The sequence below is a fragment of the Trachinotus anak genome, unplaced genomic scaffold, assembly GCF_046630095.1.
Source record: "Trachinotus anak isolate AG129_WGS33_773 ecotype Australia unplaced genomic scaffold, CSIRO_AGI_Tana_v1 ptg000011l, whole genome shotgun sequence".
NCBI classification, from domain to species: domain Eukaryota; kingdom Metazoa; phylum Chordata; class Actinopteri; order Carangiformes; family Carangidae; genus Trachinotus; species Trachinotus anak.
Window position 1 is genome coordinate 19,630,664 of NW_027273862.1, and position 17,591 is coordinate 19,648,254.

The 17,591-nt window shown below is 40.6% G+C and overlaps 1 protein-coding gene across 2 annotated transcripts in view; it reads right to left on the reverse strand.

Annotated features, from left to right (window-relative positions):
- The window catches only part of nhsb (Nance-Horan syndrome b (congenital cataracts and dental anomalies)), a 51,699-nt gene extending 36,143 nt beyond the window's left edge, over nt 1-15,556 (reverse strand). For both annotated transcript variants that reach the window (XM_071489093.1, XM_071489092.1), the window contains exon 1: nt 13,035-15,556. In XM_071489093.1, the coding sequence (XP_071345194.1) occupies nt 13,035-13,314 (280 nt within the window). In that variant the 5' untranslated portion in view covers nt 13,315-15,556. The remainder of the gene's footprint in view (nt 1-13,034) is intronic.
- Between the last annotated feature and the right edge of the window lie 2,035 nt (nt 15,557-17,591).

Sequence of the window (17,591 nt, forward strand, 5' to 3'; positions counted from 1 at the left end):
TTCTTCTTCTCATCTTGTTACCACACAGCTCAACAATTTTCTCCAGTCTTTTGTTTTTTTCCTTTTATATCCTCATCTCTCCTCTGTAACAGCTGTGGGTGCCTGCAGCGCTTAGCTAACGCCTCTCCGGCCTGTCATCCAGAGGTACATTGGCGCACTCATCAAGCAGAACTCAGAGCATACAGCACGCATGCACAGTCTCTGCACAATACATACTCACACCGTTCTGCTCATATTGTCACTTCTCACAGCACCGATTGCGTGGCTGACCTATGGAAATAAATTGAACTTCCTGGTATTAGAGGCTCCTAAAAAAGGGAGTGCTGGTTTGTGAAGGAAAATGGGTTGTAGTTGTGAGGATTGCATGTGTGTGTGTGTGTGTGTGTGTGTACATAGTGTATATGTATCTGTTTGTGTTTGATGCATAAGAAAGTGGTAGGCTTTGGTAGGCGCTCTGATACGATCAATAGTGACAGATATATGGCTAATTAGTGCAGCCTCAGCTCGGCTGTCCTCACCTCTCACCAGCCTGCTGTGAAATTGGATTAATTTACCTCGCCTTAACGCAGTGTATCAGCAACCAATAGGAAGCTTCTTTAATGAGCACAGATTTGTTACTGCTTTGGAAAGAGACTTGTTTAAAATTTTGTTTAATCTATAATAAGAGTTCACGTACTTTAATGTTGTTGAGAACTGTAGAGCAGTATCTCTCTCTCTGTCTCTCTCTCTCTCTTACACACACACACACAAACACACACACATGCATATGCCTGCACAGTATGGTGAGCATGTTTCAAGGCAGGGGTTGCTAGTAGTCCAATTAGGTTGGCTCTTCTTTACGGCATGCTAAGGTTCTTACAAAGACAATCTGTTTCTAAGGAACTCCTTAAGAGAAGCTCAGTCCTTAAAACAAGCAGCAGACAACCTCTCCTAAGCTTTTTCTGACTCCATCTGTTTCCATCTTATGCTGATAGTTTACTAAGTCCATCCAGAGGCTCTTCCATTGAAAATCATCTCAACTGCCCATGCTTTGCGCCTTAATCCCCAGTTGATACTCATAATCTCTGCTGCCCATATTCTGAACGCCACTCAAGCACATGGTCACAACATTATTGATATAATTGGCTCCCTATCCTATTTTTGTCATCTGCTAATACCAGACGATGACAACTGACAGCTTTGGTGATTCCAACAACAGGATAGTGTAGTAACAGCCAAGGAAGAAGGAACCATATCTCCGCAACCTGTAGGTGTAAGTTCCAATGTAAAACAAACTAATTTGGTGTAATGAAACTGAGTTCAAAGAGTGGTCAAAAATAACTTGGTTTAAAAACTCATCATAATATCTTTGTAAAATTAGCGTTTTATGAGTAGAGGAATCAAAAATGATCCTTTTCATCTTCACTCTAAGTCTAGTTTTTTCCACATATTCTCATTTTCTCCTCCAGTTTCCGCTGTCTCTGTCTCTTCCTCTCTCTCTTTTTTTATCTCTGTCTGTTATAACATGACTGCTCTTTGCCAACAGCACCCCTGCGAAGTACAAAAACACCCCTCTGTGAGAGTCTCTGCGTGGGACTTTCTTGTGATGCTGAGAGGAAATCACTGAGTGAGTGAGAGATACAGAAAAAGAGAATGAAAGAGAATCTGTCCATCTGTCTACTATAAATGTTTGTCCCTCCAAAATACTGTAAATATGTCTCAGTTAAAACATGATTTAAAGTTTTTATACAGAAAAAAGGGTTTTTGAAGATGCATGAGAAAAATACAAAATGTAGGATTATGATGTGTAAGCTTTTGACTGAAGTTCATCATGCAGATTAACAGTATCATCTTTTTGCTGTGTGGAGTTCATTTTAAAGCTAAAGCTGCAGCAAACTGCTATCGTGTGGACAGACTTCTGTTTCTGTATTGGTTATATCAAAGTGATTAGCTGTCACTGATATTTGTATTTAAATTTTTATATTAATTTAGTCAGAAATCCTAAGTAGTTATCTTCATATCGCCATTCATTGTTTACACACTAGATGCTGTATATTTCCTTTCCATAGTCTCCTTCAGATGATTAGTGACGGTGGTGATGGTCTGAACTGAAGGGACTTTTTCTTTGAACAATTTTGAGTCTTTATGTTTGGATTTTTGGTTTATTTCCTGTTTTATTTTGAAAAAACTTCTCTTGTGTGTCTCATGTTAGTTTTACCCCCTGTCTTCCACCCCAACACCCTCCAGTGTGATTGTCTGCCCCGCCTTAATGTGTTACCTGTGTTTTGTGTGTTCTCCTTGTGTGTATTTCCTCTCTGCTCCCAGTTGTCTTTGTAAGTTCTTCTGTTTGCCTTGGTGATGTTTTCCCTGGATCTCGTACTCCTGTGCTCCCAGTCTTTGGGAGTTTCCCTAGTTTTTCCATTTTTGCTCCTGTGTTTTGCCTAGATTTTGGAGTTTATGTTCAGCTCCACCAGTTTGTAAGTCACTTTCTGTTCTTTTTTTTGTCTGCATTTGAGTTCAGTTTTCCCTCAAACGTAACATCTGTTAATGTATCATTTCCTACAGAGCCAACAACATCTGGGTAAAGTGACTATATAGTTATGTAATTGTACACAGAAGAAAGTTACTCAATGGTGCTTGTGGAATTATAGTACTGTACACTATGCTGTATGCAGAATCACTAGATTACTGAGCTGTCCACTCTGACAGACACACACACATACACACTGACCCAAAGAGATCGCTGAGCGTGTGCATTTTTTTGGTCCCCAGCCATCTGTCAAAGATTTTGGGGGAATGGTGATGATGATGGGGTCTCCAGGCAGAGATGACTGCAGTTCAGGGCAGTTCAGTTTAGCACGTCACAGGAGGCTGACATGCAAATGTGCACACATTCCCACACACACATCAGCAGGACATTTATGCATGGGCAGAGATATTAGAGACACACACACACACACACACAGACACATTCACACTGTATCAAGCTTTACTAGAGAACAGAATTGCAGTGCAATTGTCAACTGTCACTGTTTATGACAACAGACTTAGGTCTGTTGTATGTAAGAATTATCTGTAGTCTGCACCAGTGTATGTAACATTAAAGTACATTTGTCATAACTATCTCAATGTTAGGATCAGAATTTCCATCCGTGTTTTTGTTTTTTGCTTTTTTTATCTTAGTGGTTAAATCTCTCTCTACGATCCAAAACACACTAGTAGTAGTTGACTCGGTTACTTATCCTATGCACACACAACTCCTCATGTAAATGAAAGCATATGGATGTTCAAAATACAAAATACACATGATAATAGTAAAAAATAATCCAATGCTCACCCTAACCCTATGTCTGCATAAAAGTCCAAAACACAGTCCACAATACAGTTGAAAAACTGTGCAGCTCAACTTTGTGTGAGCAACATGCTACGTAAAAGTGCACCTTTAAGGTAGAGGAAGCAGTGCTGGAGAAAGACTGTCGATATTTGAACCCAACAGCAAAATACGGTGTGGAAGTGAATGGTCTTTCTCATAGCTGAAGCAAAACAAACCCTATAATATAAAAATATCTAACAAATGACATGCACACAATTGCTTTTACAAAACTACAGTGACAGAAGAGAGGACTGTAGGTTTGTGGCTAAGCTTATAAGTAAGGTATCATTACAATTTATGCAACCAACCAAATAAATCCACTGTGCTAGCAAACTTGTGTTTTTAGATCTTTGTGGCTGTAAAACCTTCTGCATGTTGCATAGAGCAAACTGTGGCTACAGCTGCTGCTGCAAAGCTAACATGCAGAGAGCATGAGACGGTTTCCCATTGACAGCACACCAGCTGCAGACAGTGAAACTAACAACTGTCCTGCTACTACAGCTAACATCACACTGTCAACACATGTTGGCGAATTAAAAAGTAAACCAAATGGGTTTCATCTCTGAGGTCTCTGCGTTGTAGTTGGACTGGCCATTGTGACCACCGGGACAAATCCCAGTTGGCCGGCACAGCAGTGGGTTGGTGTCAAGTACACTGCCACATCAGTCGGCCAGTGTAACGTTGAAAAATCTATTAAGTTTTCACTGGTCCCATCAGTCTCTGTCCATCTCAGTGTGCATGTCATTTGTGGTACGGGCCTGTTGCAGCAGTCCAGGGGCAGATGCTTAAATTATGGGTACACACAAAAACCATGAGTACGCCATTTCCCATGCATGAATTGGTATTTATAAACACAGAATGTGTGGTGAGACTGTGGGCGATCCCATGCATGTTTATTTGGAGCAAGCCGAGTTAGATTCAGTGATGTTAACATGCAAAATAAAGAGGAGACACAGAATTTAACATAAAACAAAACAGCCAACTTCACAAAGCTTGCGTTCAGTATCATTATTATAAGTTTTGCAAAAAGAATTTGACAATTCATGAATGTAAATAATTGTAATTACTAATCACAATTTCGGATGCCTGTCACCTAATTAAGATGACAAATGAAGTTAAGAGTAAAACAGGACTTTACAGTTGGAGTTGTCGTGCTATAGTTTACTGATGATGCACCCAATTTCTCAAAAGTGAAGTTTATAAAACGGAATCGTGTATGCACGCCTTTAAAATTCTGATCAATAGAAGGTGAATGCTTATTTCTGGTTTGCCAGTCCGACCGTGCAGTCTCCACTGCTGGAAAGCCTTACTAATGGTTATGCAGTTTTTCACCCTTGCCTAATCACAGCCCTTCTTTTTCAAGTTTTCTTCTTCTGACCTTCTCTTCTCTGGATGTTCCTCTGCCATCGCTCCATCTTGACAGTGAAATTATGTTGTGGAGTATATTCCGCCGTCATGCCACCACTGGTAAAAATGTCTTCCATGTGCCCGCCTTCATCGCCTGTCTCTGCACCGATGTCTCATCTGCAATCTGCCAATCAATCCATCAAAACGCCTCTGAGTTTTGATGGACGGCGTATAAATATAATAATATAAGAATATAAGAATAAAAGTATGAAAGTAAGAAATCATTTTAGAAAATCATCTGTACAACATGAATACTTAGTCATGTTTGCATGTCAGTGTATTTTACCACACACCTTACACTTATGAACTGTTTGCTTCAGTCAGTGCTTTAGAGAGCCAATATTCTCTCCTTGATGATATGAGCCAAAGAACCAGTTTTAAGATATAGCTATAGCAGAACTACAACAACATGAAAAAGCCAGAGGCCAGTTTGCACAGACAAGGAATCATCTCCAGAAAGCCAGTGTGCCAGCCATCCAGTCGGCCAAGTGCTGTGATGTACAGACCAAGAAGTTCTACATGCATGTTTTATTGCAGCCTGCAACAGCACCAGAGACCAAGGCACTTAAAGCGGAATTTCAAATGATAACATAAGAGACGGAGGGAAGAGGCTTGCAGAGTTCAGCGGGATGTGTGTGTGTGTGTGTGTGTGTGTGTGTGTGTGTGTGTGTGTGTGTGTGTGTGTGCGCGCACTGCAAGTCAAGCACTGCTGCAGCTGACGCTGCTCTGTTGTCTTGTGCACATAATAATAACAAAGTGTGTGACACGCAATACCATCACATCCCTCTCTCGTGACCTCCCCACATATTGTGGCCACATGTTTCTGTGGACATATGCTGAACACATGCTTTAGTAGTGGTAGTTTTTGTTGTGTTTATGTTTTTGTACAACAGCATAAGAAAGGAAGTACAAGATACAGTACATAGGAAGGGAAAGCACAGCGATAAAAGGAGAGATTGCTCCAGCTCTGCTCAAAATATAATAAAGTTCATTTTACAAATGATCGATGGATTAAGTCCTGCAATCCCTGAGCCCTTCCACTCCTGCTTTCACCCTCTGCATTTTGACCTTGACCACACTAATGATGGAAATATCAGTCTGGGATCTATGTCTCAAGATTTCCCTTTGTACACAAAATTATTATCATAACTAACATGCTCTGTTAATCACATCAAATATGTTCATTCATTCTCACCAGATGATGTGCGATTTTCACTTGGATACTCCCATACATGTGTTAAACATGAAATGAGGTGGCCCATTTATGTAAGTTAAAGCTGTGTCTTTTGGTGGCAGTGATTGGCTGACTGCCCAAACTAAGGAAATATCTCTTTATTGTATTTCACCTAATGATTCTCCTAATGACATCTTTATTGATGTATATTGGTCTTTTCATCAGTAGTGTGTGAAAAGACGGAGGAGGGGGGGGCGGGGGGCTGTAGGGGCTGCAAAGTGAAACATGGTCGTCATTTTACTCTTTCAAATAATTGTATGTAGTTTTGGTTCAGTTGTGTGTGGATGTGTTATTCTGTTGTGGTTCAGTTATGAGAAATAGCCTATGGTAAATTTGGAGGATAAACATATATGTGGTTCTGTACCTTTGCATCCTGAAGTAACGGCACGCCTTCACATAAGCTACTGTGAACGTTTAGAGGAGCTGCTCGAACATAAGTGGCCACAGAAAATTGAAAGTGCAGAAAAAAAGCATAAAATAACATATTTAAAATCTTTTAAATAAACACTTTAAAAAGTCTAAAACCAACTAAAACTATTGTCTCCACATCCACAGGTGCATCTGTATAGGATTTACACTTGTTTTTCTGCTTTCTGGAAAGTTTTCTCCTCTATATCCAGTGTTTTCTCATTTTTGATTCTGTGTCCTCTTGTGAGCACAGAATAGCAACCAACTCTCAGCCTGTGGAGGTCATGAGATAAAACTAACGCTGACAGCTGCTGATTCTGAGGACAGACAAGGTGGACATATACAGTATCTGAAACGTGACGCATCATTAACAACATGGTGAATAAAACAGCTGAAAGTAAGCATCAGTCAGCCCATATGCGTTCAGCCTTAAAGATTCTTTTCCTCTCTTCAGTTTTGCAGTTTTGATGAGTCAGCAGCAGCTGAGCTTGTTGCAGGGTAAATTATCCCCCCATCATACGGATCATACTGTTATCCTGCTGTGATATTATTTCCACACAAGGTTCTGATTTCACTGATTTAACTAAATGTCACCGCACGTCATGCATGTGTATGTATCCAGGGCAACCCCCCCCCCAAAAAAACATACACACACACACACACACACACACACAAACACACAGAAAATACATTCCTGTCCACATGCCTTTCACATCAGAAGCCATGCCCTGCACAACTATGGCCTTCCCTTGTCTTTCCCTGTCTCTCCCTTTAACTCTCCTCTTCTCTCCTCTCCTCTCCTCCTGGCTTGTAAGTGTCTGGGTGGAAATCAAAGTGCATTAAACATTAAATATGCTGTCAAGAGGCAGAAGTCTCTCCATGCTGATGATGATGGGGAAAGTAGGGCAGTGAGGGAAGAGGTATAGATGGGGAGGAGGAGGAGAATGGACACAAATATGCAAAGATGGAGGAAGGACAGATGGAGGCAGAGACAAAGACACTGAAGAAGCTGTGAGAGAGAACAAGAGCACATAAATCATCACACAAATTGGATTCTAAAAACATCTGAATTGATGCTCTTAGTGTGCCTGTGTGCCTGTGTGTGTGTGTGTGTGTGTGCATGAGCGTGAGTGTGCGCATCTGTGCGTCAGTGCTGAGGTGTGAGACAGACGAGATGTGCCTGGACAGAGTGTATCCTGACCTGCCTTGTGCGGTTGAAACCAGATCCCTGAACCACACACAGAACAGATTAAGCCTGTTGGCCAGTAGCACAAAATGAAGTTAGTAAATATGTCTCTATTTCTCCTTCACTGTAGGATTTTTGTGTGTGCGTTTGCAAGTGAGAGACAAAAAGAAACACATTTACTTCCAGACCACTGAGAATCGCACACTGTACTTTTAGCTCAGTCTCTCTGTGCATCTCTCTCCTTTTTCATTTTGTCCACAACAAACTGTTTAAACAACATGGTCTGTGCTTCAGAACTGCAGCTAGTTGTACTACAAAGGATAGTAAGTAAAAATGTATTACCAGAGAGAGAGAGAGAGAGAGACAGAGAGAGATTGACACAGCTGAAAGGTTAAAGCAGGCCTCCCTCTCTATCCTGTTACTATGCAGACTAGCGAGATAGAGCAGTCCCCCGCTGCCATAGGCCATACTATCTCAAATTCAAAGTCAAATTTGCTTTAATGCCATACCAAGAAGAAACCAGTGTTGCCAGAGCAGTACAATATTTGCTACAGACCAATATTTTCACATTAAAATCCCTTCCACCTACGTGTCTGTGTGTGCGTGCGTGCGTGCGTGTGTGTTTTCAATGCCCTAGAGAGTGTATGCTGTGGACTGCTATTCTGCTCCTGAACAACAAACCCATCACTCTACAGTAGGTGTTAGCATAATTTTAAGTGATTGATTGTAGCCGAGGGTTTCCTTTACGTGAGGCAAAATACATTAAAATACATGCTATCTTACAAGATGTGCAATTTTTATGCATCTTTTATGTATTATGTATGTTTTAATTTGTGTCTACAGAGAAATCTTTACTCTGTTTTTGTCAGTACTTACTGTTTTGTCAGTTTGAGTTGTTTTCAAATATGCTCCCGTCAGGCATTTTAATAATATTTTTTTTAAATCCTGCTGCACAGACACAGGAGGAGATGAGCCACTGCACAGTTGAGACATATCTGAGGAGTATCATCACTCTCAACAGCTAATAAAATCACATTAGCTAGCAGCGAATGTTAGCACCTAACCTGTTAGCGAGATGACTTCTTTTTGAAAAACATTACCTAACACTTATGTATCCTCTGTAGGGAGAACTTTCTATATTTCGTTTGTCGTTCAATACACAAATAGTGGAATGACAGGGCAAATAAACAGATTAAAATCCTGTGCGAGAATGACAAACATGACTTATTTATCGTCACTTTCCTTTGACCAAATTGATAAATGGGCAGATAAATTTGCAAGGATCCCCAAAAGGATTCCAAAAAAGGATATAGCAACAGGACTGAGGCTTATATTCACAATGTTGAAGGTAAGACCAGCCCACACTGGCAACACTATAACTTAACGTTAGTTTCCAATTAACATAAGTTTACAGGTAACATAAAAGTCAATGTTAGCACTGACAAAATCAACCTGCATCAATGAAACAGTAATATTATGACAGAAAAGCAAGTGCATCACTGCAAACGTAACCTTTCGTTGTTTTATTTGCTGTGAAATGAATGAGCGTTATTCTACTCATCAGGGTAAAGCAGGGTTTGCATTGTCAAGGCAAAGGCATACCCTAATATGCATGGAAACAAGCCTCCCTACAAGGTTCAGCTATGAGAGGAGGCTCTTGTTTGGTTCAGAAGATTTGTCAGACGCAGCAGTACGACATTATCTTTTCGGTGACAGAATTTGAGGAAGGATGAATTTTGTGACGTCAGAGGAAAATGGTTGCTGTGTGAATATGGTCTTCGCCAGTGGTCAGCAACTGGCAGCCCGCGGGCCAAAACTAGCCTTGCCTGCCAGCAATAATATCTGGCCCGCCATATTATTTTGATAATCTAATTTTTTTTAATCTTACAATATCAAACTGACAGTCTCACATTAAGCTGTATGTTGAAATATAGACTCTCCTCCCACCTGAAGATGCTTGTTATATTTTTATCCATGGTGAGTGAATGACAGACACAACCGTGTCACATCAGGAGCAGCGCCTGGTTGTACAATAGATCTCATAGCAGTAACAATTGCCCACAGAATCGCTTCCTCTTTAGCAATTTTGTCGACAAAATAAAAGCTTAAAAATGTTAGTTTTTCTCCAATTCTAAAGTTTAAACAAGCTTTTAACTTTTATTATGAAGTCCTGACAGGAAGCTTGCTTGATCTGAAATACCTGACATATGATGTGATATGAAAAAATAACACCAGTTCAATGAATCAGTCAAATGTATATATGTGACTGTGCCAACACAATAAAGTAAATGTAAGTTGAATTTACTTACTTGCTGACCCCTGGTCTATGCCATGTGTTACTGGATAGCTACTATTGTTTGTGCTAACATGTGACTGCTAATACAGACTGCTTCACCACTGATAAACGTCCCACACAACATATTGTTTTCCATGTTTGTGACAGACGCAGACTGTCTGAACACCATCTGAACACTGCCTACTGCCATGTTTAGGTTCAGTCCAAGTTAGCACCATATTGCCTGCCTTGAATCTTGATACACTCCACAATCATATGAGGAAACTCTATTGTCACTGACATTGAATCTCTGCCTGTGTGTACACAGAGATATTCAGCTCCTCAGGGTTATTGCTGCCATTTGGGAGAAAGAGGGAAGATAATAGCCCCTTTGAAAACTGAATAAAAATAGCAAAACTTTGGTGGGCATCCAAGTATGAGCACTGGCCTACAGAGGACTCAAACTCTCCCTAAAACCAAACTGAAGTCCCAAAGAAAGTCAAAGTGTATTTTCTCAGGTTTCTTAGTCATCTTGCATTACCTTTTCCCTCCAAAATGTGTTGAATGAAACACCTAATGACCAAAATAGAGATGAAAGATGAATGAAGGTCCCAGATTCACCATTAAAACATACACAACACATCCAAACAATAGTAAGATATATAAAAAAAGGCACCTATAAACTGTTCATAGGATATAACACTGTGCAAGACAGGTTTGATAAAGTCTTGGTCATAATCTGTTTATGTTTGAGGCATGTCATATTGTATAATGGATATTTGGTGAATCATACTTTTATGATCAAAACAGAAAAAAATGCAGATGCAGGAAGAGAAATTTCCCATTTCACATCTGCCTACTTTGCCAAGCATTTGCCATATAGTACTGGCACTGTTATGCATAAAAAAAAAATCCAAAGAGGGAGAGGCAGAGATTGTGAAGCCAGATGCAGCAAAGGAACATAAAATTCCTATTTTCAAAAGAGCTTTAGTGATACGTTTTTAGCAGTAGCAATACGCTAGCTTGCCAATGTACTCTGCATCATTTTTAAGCTGTATTCAGACCTGTGTGTTGGTAGATGTGGATTTTAGGCTTCCAGCAGTCACATTGTGAGAATTTTGTGCAAAATTTCTGACGCTGCCTGAGTTTTGACGTAGGCTTTTGGTCAAGAAAGCTTTAAACTGACCACTGGTGAACACATCTCAGAACATCATTTTAAGTGAAAACAAAAGAGTTCACCACATTTCTGTCAGGGATGCAAACTTTTGTTTGGGACAGCCCAAAATCACACAGTGTAAAGGGTGATTGCAGCCTCTCAGACTGTTTCATTTGAATTAATTTTATTTGGAGACATGAAAGAGTAAGACTACGGCAGGTTAAAACAAAGAAGTAAAGACAAGAGAAAACTCTGAAAAACAAACAATTTTATGTGTCAGAATTTAGTTTTCTCTAATTTCCTATCTCAGAGACCCACTAGAGTTATCTCATGAGCCCTTGTAAGGCTCCAAGGTTGGGAACCACAGGTCCAGAGCAAAGCACTCACTTGAAAGGAGTCTTAATTGATTGCATGAGCTTACTGTGGCATTCTTGGATTCGACATTCACAGAACTCTGACAGTGCTGCATCTTTGGAAAAGAGTGTGCTAAGTGATACTTCTCTTGAATGTCTTGACTGACTACAGGGATATAGATGCACAATCCACTCAACAAATCAATATTTCAGGGTTTTCTGAGCACAACAGGTGTAACACTTAAGCAGGTCTCTGGGTTGAGTTGCCGACAGGTGTAAGGAGTTTAGCATCGAGAGATTTGAGCGTTCTGTTGTGTGTTTGTGTGTAGTGTGAGCGTTGCACTGTGGTAGGACTGTTGCTCGCTGTTAGACAAAATGCACAAAGTCTTTCCCACACAATTTAATTCCAAGAGACCTCATATATTCTTTGACATCAGAGCCCCAATCCAAAGCAAACCGGAGTAAACAGCGATACAGTAAGACTGTTTCGTGTAATAAAGACATAGCCTGACACATATGCTCTGATGTGTGTGTATGTGTGTATGTATTGTTGGGGGTTGGGGGGGGGGGGTAAATCTAAAGAGGGAGTTCATGAGCCTACAGTAGCTTTAGGCCCCAACATGCTCTTCTTTTGATTTCCCCAGATTATGATTACAGCAGTGATGAACTGATGATGCACAAAACTGGACTAAAATCACCACAGAGATCTCTAAAATCAAAAGCCTTCCACTGAAAGGACTGCAGAGGACATAAATAATATGGAGCTGCTGTACAGAACACGCTGTTACACTGAATTGCAGGGTCTTTCGTTGATGCCAATCAGGCTTATTTTATGTGATCCGTTCACAGCCGCATGCACTGCAATTATAGCGACACCTGAATATCTTGTCATGATCAGTTCATATTTACCCTGCAACACGGACATCTGGATTCATTATTAATGCTGTGTTGGTGCCGCTGCATGTGGAAAGGGTGGGTTTGGCGCACGGGGAGTCGCCTGTGAAAACCCCAACACACACACACACACACACACACCTCAAAACCCATTTACTAGATACTCGACCCTGAAGTTCACATAGAATGAACAAGGCGGCCCTCCGTGGCCCCCGAAAACACCGCCTGAACATGCTTCAGGTGTGCGTTACCCGCAGTAACGAGACTGCGATGCTGAGCCAATGCAGCGGCAACACACGCCCCTCCGCTCCGCTCCGCTCCGCGCTGCCTGCCTGTGAGCACACACACACACACACACACACACACACACACACACACACCGACACCCCCCCCCCGCACCCCCTACCCCTCGTCGACGGACACATACACACACACACACACATCCGAGTCTGGACCGCCAAATGAATGAGCAGCCAACACATCCTGCGCTGTGAAAAAGCGTCTCGATGTTCCTGGACCGGGCCAATGTGCAGATGCAGCCGTGTGACACATTTCATTGGAGGGGGGGGGGGTTGTGAGAGCGCGGCCGCGTCTACGGCGTGCGTGCGTGCAGCTGGGTAAAAATAATTTTGAGGTGGGCGCCCTTCGAAGGTTGAAGGCACACATGTAGGGCATGAATGGATAAAATCACACATTGCTCAGGTGCACGCCATAAGGTGATTTCTGTTTTTTGAGAGGGGGGTATATACACTTGGGGTGGTCTACTTACGCACTGCCTCCTTTTTTGGGTCTAGGGCACTGGCAGTCTGCTGAATCTGGCCTATTTTGTTCTGGAGGACCCAGACCCGTTGGTTGGTGCTAATGATGTCGTTTTCCAGCTCCTGAAATAAGGAGCAGGCGTGCCGGGCCAGGTCGGACAGCTGTCGCAAGGTCCGGGACAGAACCACGTTACTGATGGCACACAGGTCCTCGAAAAGCAGACCTTCATCACTGGGGATCTGGTGCCTGCACAGAAGCTGCGGCTCCACAATCCTTTTGGCGAATGGCATCTTGCACGCCAGAAATAATAGGAGTTGTAAGCCAAGTGTAAAATCCCACTGCCTAGAAGAAAAAGGGAAAAGGGGGAAACAGACAACATCCAAATATATAAATCCACGAAAAACCCGATGAGGTTCAGGCCGACCGCGCGTTATCCCCGGGCGTCAATCCAAAGTTCCCAGATTCTCCTTGAGATCCTCCATCCCGCTGCTGGTTTCTGGGGATCACTCACACTCCCGCTCACACACGCACACACATGCACACACATGCAGGACACAGCTAAGCTCGGGTCAGCGGTGTGAGGATGCGTGTTGAGTCTGCGATCATGGGTTGCCTCCGTGCTGCGTCAAAGCAGCCAGAACGAAAAGGAAACACCGCTCAGAGCTTTCAAAATAAGAACCCGGGCCAAGTAGAACTATAAACAGTGATGGAGGAGGGGACTCCAAAATTGATCGTCGATGACAGAACATGAAAAAGCAATATACAGTACATCCCTAAATGGCTCCGCTTTAAATACACAAATGCTCTTCAGTACCCAGTCTGCACACCTTAAACTTTTATTTTTCAAATCTGCCCTTGCTTTTCCGATTGTATTGTGGTCATTTTTCTGGGGATCGTTGCAGCCTGCCTCTGTGGCCTGAACAGTGTGCAGGCTGAGGGGATGAGGGAGAAGACTGAGGTAAAACCCGGAGATGTGGACACATGTGGACAGGGAAGGGTCCTGAAAAATCAGCTTGTACAGTTACAACTTTTTCATCATGTCAGGACAACCTGACAGAGCAGCATTTCGTAACAAGATGACAGGCTCGTTTGTTCAGACTTTTACTGTTTGACCCTGATGTACTTGATAAGGTAACACTGAGGATGTTCATTTTACTTTATTTTCAACATCAAACTGTTGGACATATGCCAACCATGAATGGAGGTTCAGTACTGCTCACTATAGTCGAGCCACGGATAAAATTTCATCTTCAACACCTCCAACTTAAGAACTTCATGTAGAAAGGCCTAATAATAAAATTGTCACTGTTTCACAACAAGTCTGTAGGATTAAACTGTCCAGCGTGATCTGCAAACATGATGTTTCTGGGGGCTTTCACTAATAAACTATTATTAAATATTGTGTTTGGGGACATGGAGACCCCAGGTCTTCTTTAACAGCCTGCACACTGAGTCCATACCAAAAGCTTGTTTAAAAGTTGTTTAAAAACGGTCACCTACCCACAGATAGCTACACCAACAACCATGATAAACATCACCTCAATTAACAACTGAGGAAGTACACAATGACAGCACCATAAAAAATAACAGTGTACCAAGAGAGGGAGTAAAGAGACAAACCCGTGTTTCAATAGTCTTGCACCTACATGTGGTGTGTATATTATATGCTCCTTTTTTCTGGTATAAAAACAGATGAAAAAATAAACAAAGATGACTGTAGATTTCTGTCAAATCTATTTCTCTCACACCCACCCAGTTTTAGATACACTAGTAGATGATAAAAAAAGTGGAACAGTACAAAATAGAGTTTAATGCAACACATTGCAGAATAAACCAGCAATGTAATGCACACTTCTTATACAGGTGTGTCCTCCCAGTCCAACACTGGTTTCAAATTGCTAAACTGTTAACTATAACTAAACTGCTACCTATACTGTAGCTGAACGATGTCCAGTTTTTTTGCTGAATGTCAGTTTCCAGAATGCTAAGCCTGGCTGTTGTCTCATTCATTCACAGTGATTAGCCTATAGCCTCTAGGCTGAGTCTGTATATAGACATGTCGGCAGTAAACTTGCTGTTGCAGCAAGTTTGAGGCGCTGCAGATTGACAGCAACCTATCATGTGCCTCACTCTGAGCTGCCAAGAAGACCAGTGTGCCACATTATTGTAAACTTTTCCATGTATGCATTCCAGGAAATAAATCACACAGTGATCATTTACAACAAGCTTGGGAGAACTGATGTTAATGGGAATGAACAATATTGTGACAGTGTGAAATTCTTCATGCCTTTACATTTTTTCAGCAACTTGAACCCTCAACCATTTTATTATGAATGTGGGGCATGTTGATCATTGTTTTGAATTTTAGGAATTTTATACCTAATGAGACTATTTATATGTTGGGGTGTTATCCTCAGTGTCTCGGTTGTGTGATAGTTCACCAAGTGACATGTAAATATCAAATGTACACTGAGTGAGTGCTGGAAAGTAACTAAGTGCATTTACTCAAGCACTGGTTTGAAGTACAAATTTGAGGTATTGGTGCTACATATTCATTATTTCACATCAATACATTTCAAAGGCAGACCCTGTATTAAAATTTTTGCTCCTCTGCATTTATGTCATAGTTACAGTTGCTACTTATTTTGCATATTATTTCTCATAAAAAAGAATTATGAGGAATTATGATTTTAAAATATCATGCATTGTTCAATTAAAAATATGATCAAATAACTTTAATCTGGAATTGAGTCCTTTAAGTTTTATTCTATTATAAAGAATTGAAAAAAAAAACAAACAAAAAAAACCCTCCCATATTAGGGGGGGGGGGGTATTTCAACCTGTTTTTCAGTGGAATGATTACTCTTGTATTATACTACATTTTGCTGATAATACTTCTGTACTTTTACTAAAGACTTTGAACACAGGACTTTAATCTCTAATGAAGTATGTTTAAATTGTTTTATTACAGTGGTACTTAAATGAAGAATCTGAGTTCTTCTTCCTTGACTGCAATAAACTCTGAAGAATCTTCATTTTTCTGCCCATTATTTTACAGAACAAAAGGCAGAAATACTTCACTTGTACTCTCTTCTCACACCATTTAAGTTCTCGGACTTTCATCAGTCAAAATTTATCAAAGTGGCTCCACACAAATAGCATAATGTACAGTTTATACTAGCAATAAGTGGAGGCTCATTATTAGGTGAGCACTGTTGATTTCAACAGGGATCAACAACAAGCGTTTGTTGCGGAGGTTCTGGCCACGATATGAGGCGTCAGCAGTCTGAGTTAGACACATTAAATGGCCATCTTCTAAAATTGCAGCATTTTTCTACCAAATTCTCTTCTTGTGTTTCCCCATACAGTTCTTCCTTTATGAGCTGCAGTGGGATGATATTAACACAAAGAGAGAATCTCAACAGTTACTTTGGAAAGCACTCACTTAATCAGACTAATTCAGGAAGCATTTTTGCACAGAACAAGTATTGTGGAGGAAAAATCACGCCAACTAATAATGCTTTTAATGTACTTATGGGCATGTAAGTACTGTTTAAAAGTAAAGACAGATTTGAGGAAAAAAAAAGTGAACTTGTCCTTCAATGAGCATGATTATTCCAATCATCTCCACAGGAGGGCATTGTTGCATCAGGTTAATGTTCAGGGATCTAATGTAGGTGCTCTGAGTGGATTTGCAGCTCTGATAAATGATAAATTAGGACAATGGCACTAAAAGCACCAATAGATAGATAATTGTATACAAAACAAGCCTTCAAACAGAGGCCAGAGTGTTGAAAGAGGTCCTGATTTGATGTTATGATGTTCAGACAATTCTGGTTAGTTTTTAATTTTTTTATTTTATTGATGCTTTAGTAGATTATTGATTGATTTGTAGCAGACGAAGACCAATTTCTTGGTGATGGTAATAAATCTAAATAATAATAAAACTTGCCCTCGTGGCTGATTTCTTATCAGCACTGCGGTGCGTGACTTGCATTTTGCATGTTGCTCGGAAATCCACTGCCACTTGATAAGAAGGTTGGAGGCCTGTCTGATTATAGTGATAATAATAACTTCATTTATATCGAACATTTCAAAAAGAATGAATAAAATAAGGAATAAAAAGTAAATAAAAACCAAAACATAAAAGAATAAACAAGATAATAATATACATTAAAGTCGATTACAGCTAATTCTGCCCATAGAGAAAAAGCAATAAAATAAGAATGAGTTCCAAGAAGAGGTGTAAAAGCTCATCATGCATCTGTCTGTTTTTGGTGTCTTTCATACACAGTGCAGAATTAAAAGTACCATCATGGAAAATTAATTTTCCACTTGATTCACTTACAGAAGTCATTGTAATTTATACACTGGTTATTTTGCTTTCTTGATCATAACATCAGGCATTTAATTTTATGCCAAAAGCTGATTTGATTTGTGTTCTCATGTTGACAGGCTGATAGTCAACGGAGAGACATCTTATCAGAGGACCCTATTTACTCACTATGGACAAATATAACTAGCTGTGAACCATTCAAAAGTGATTAAGTGTCAATTTTTTGACTGA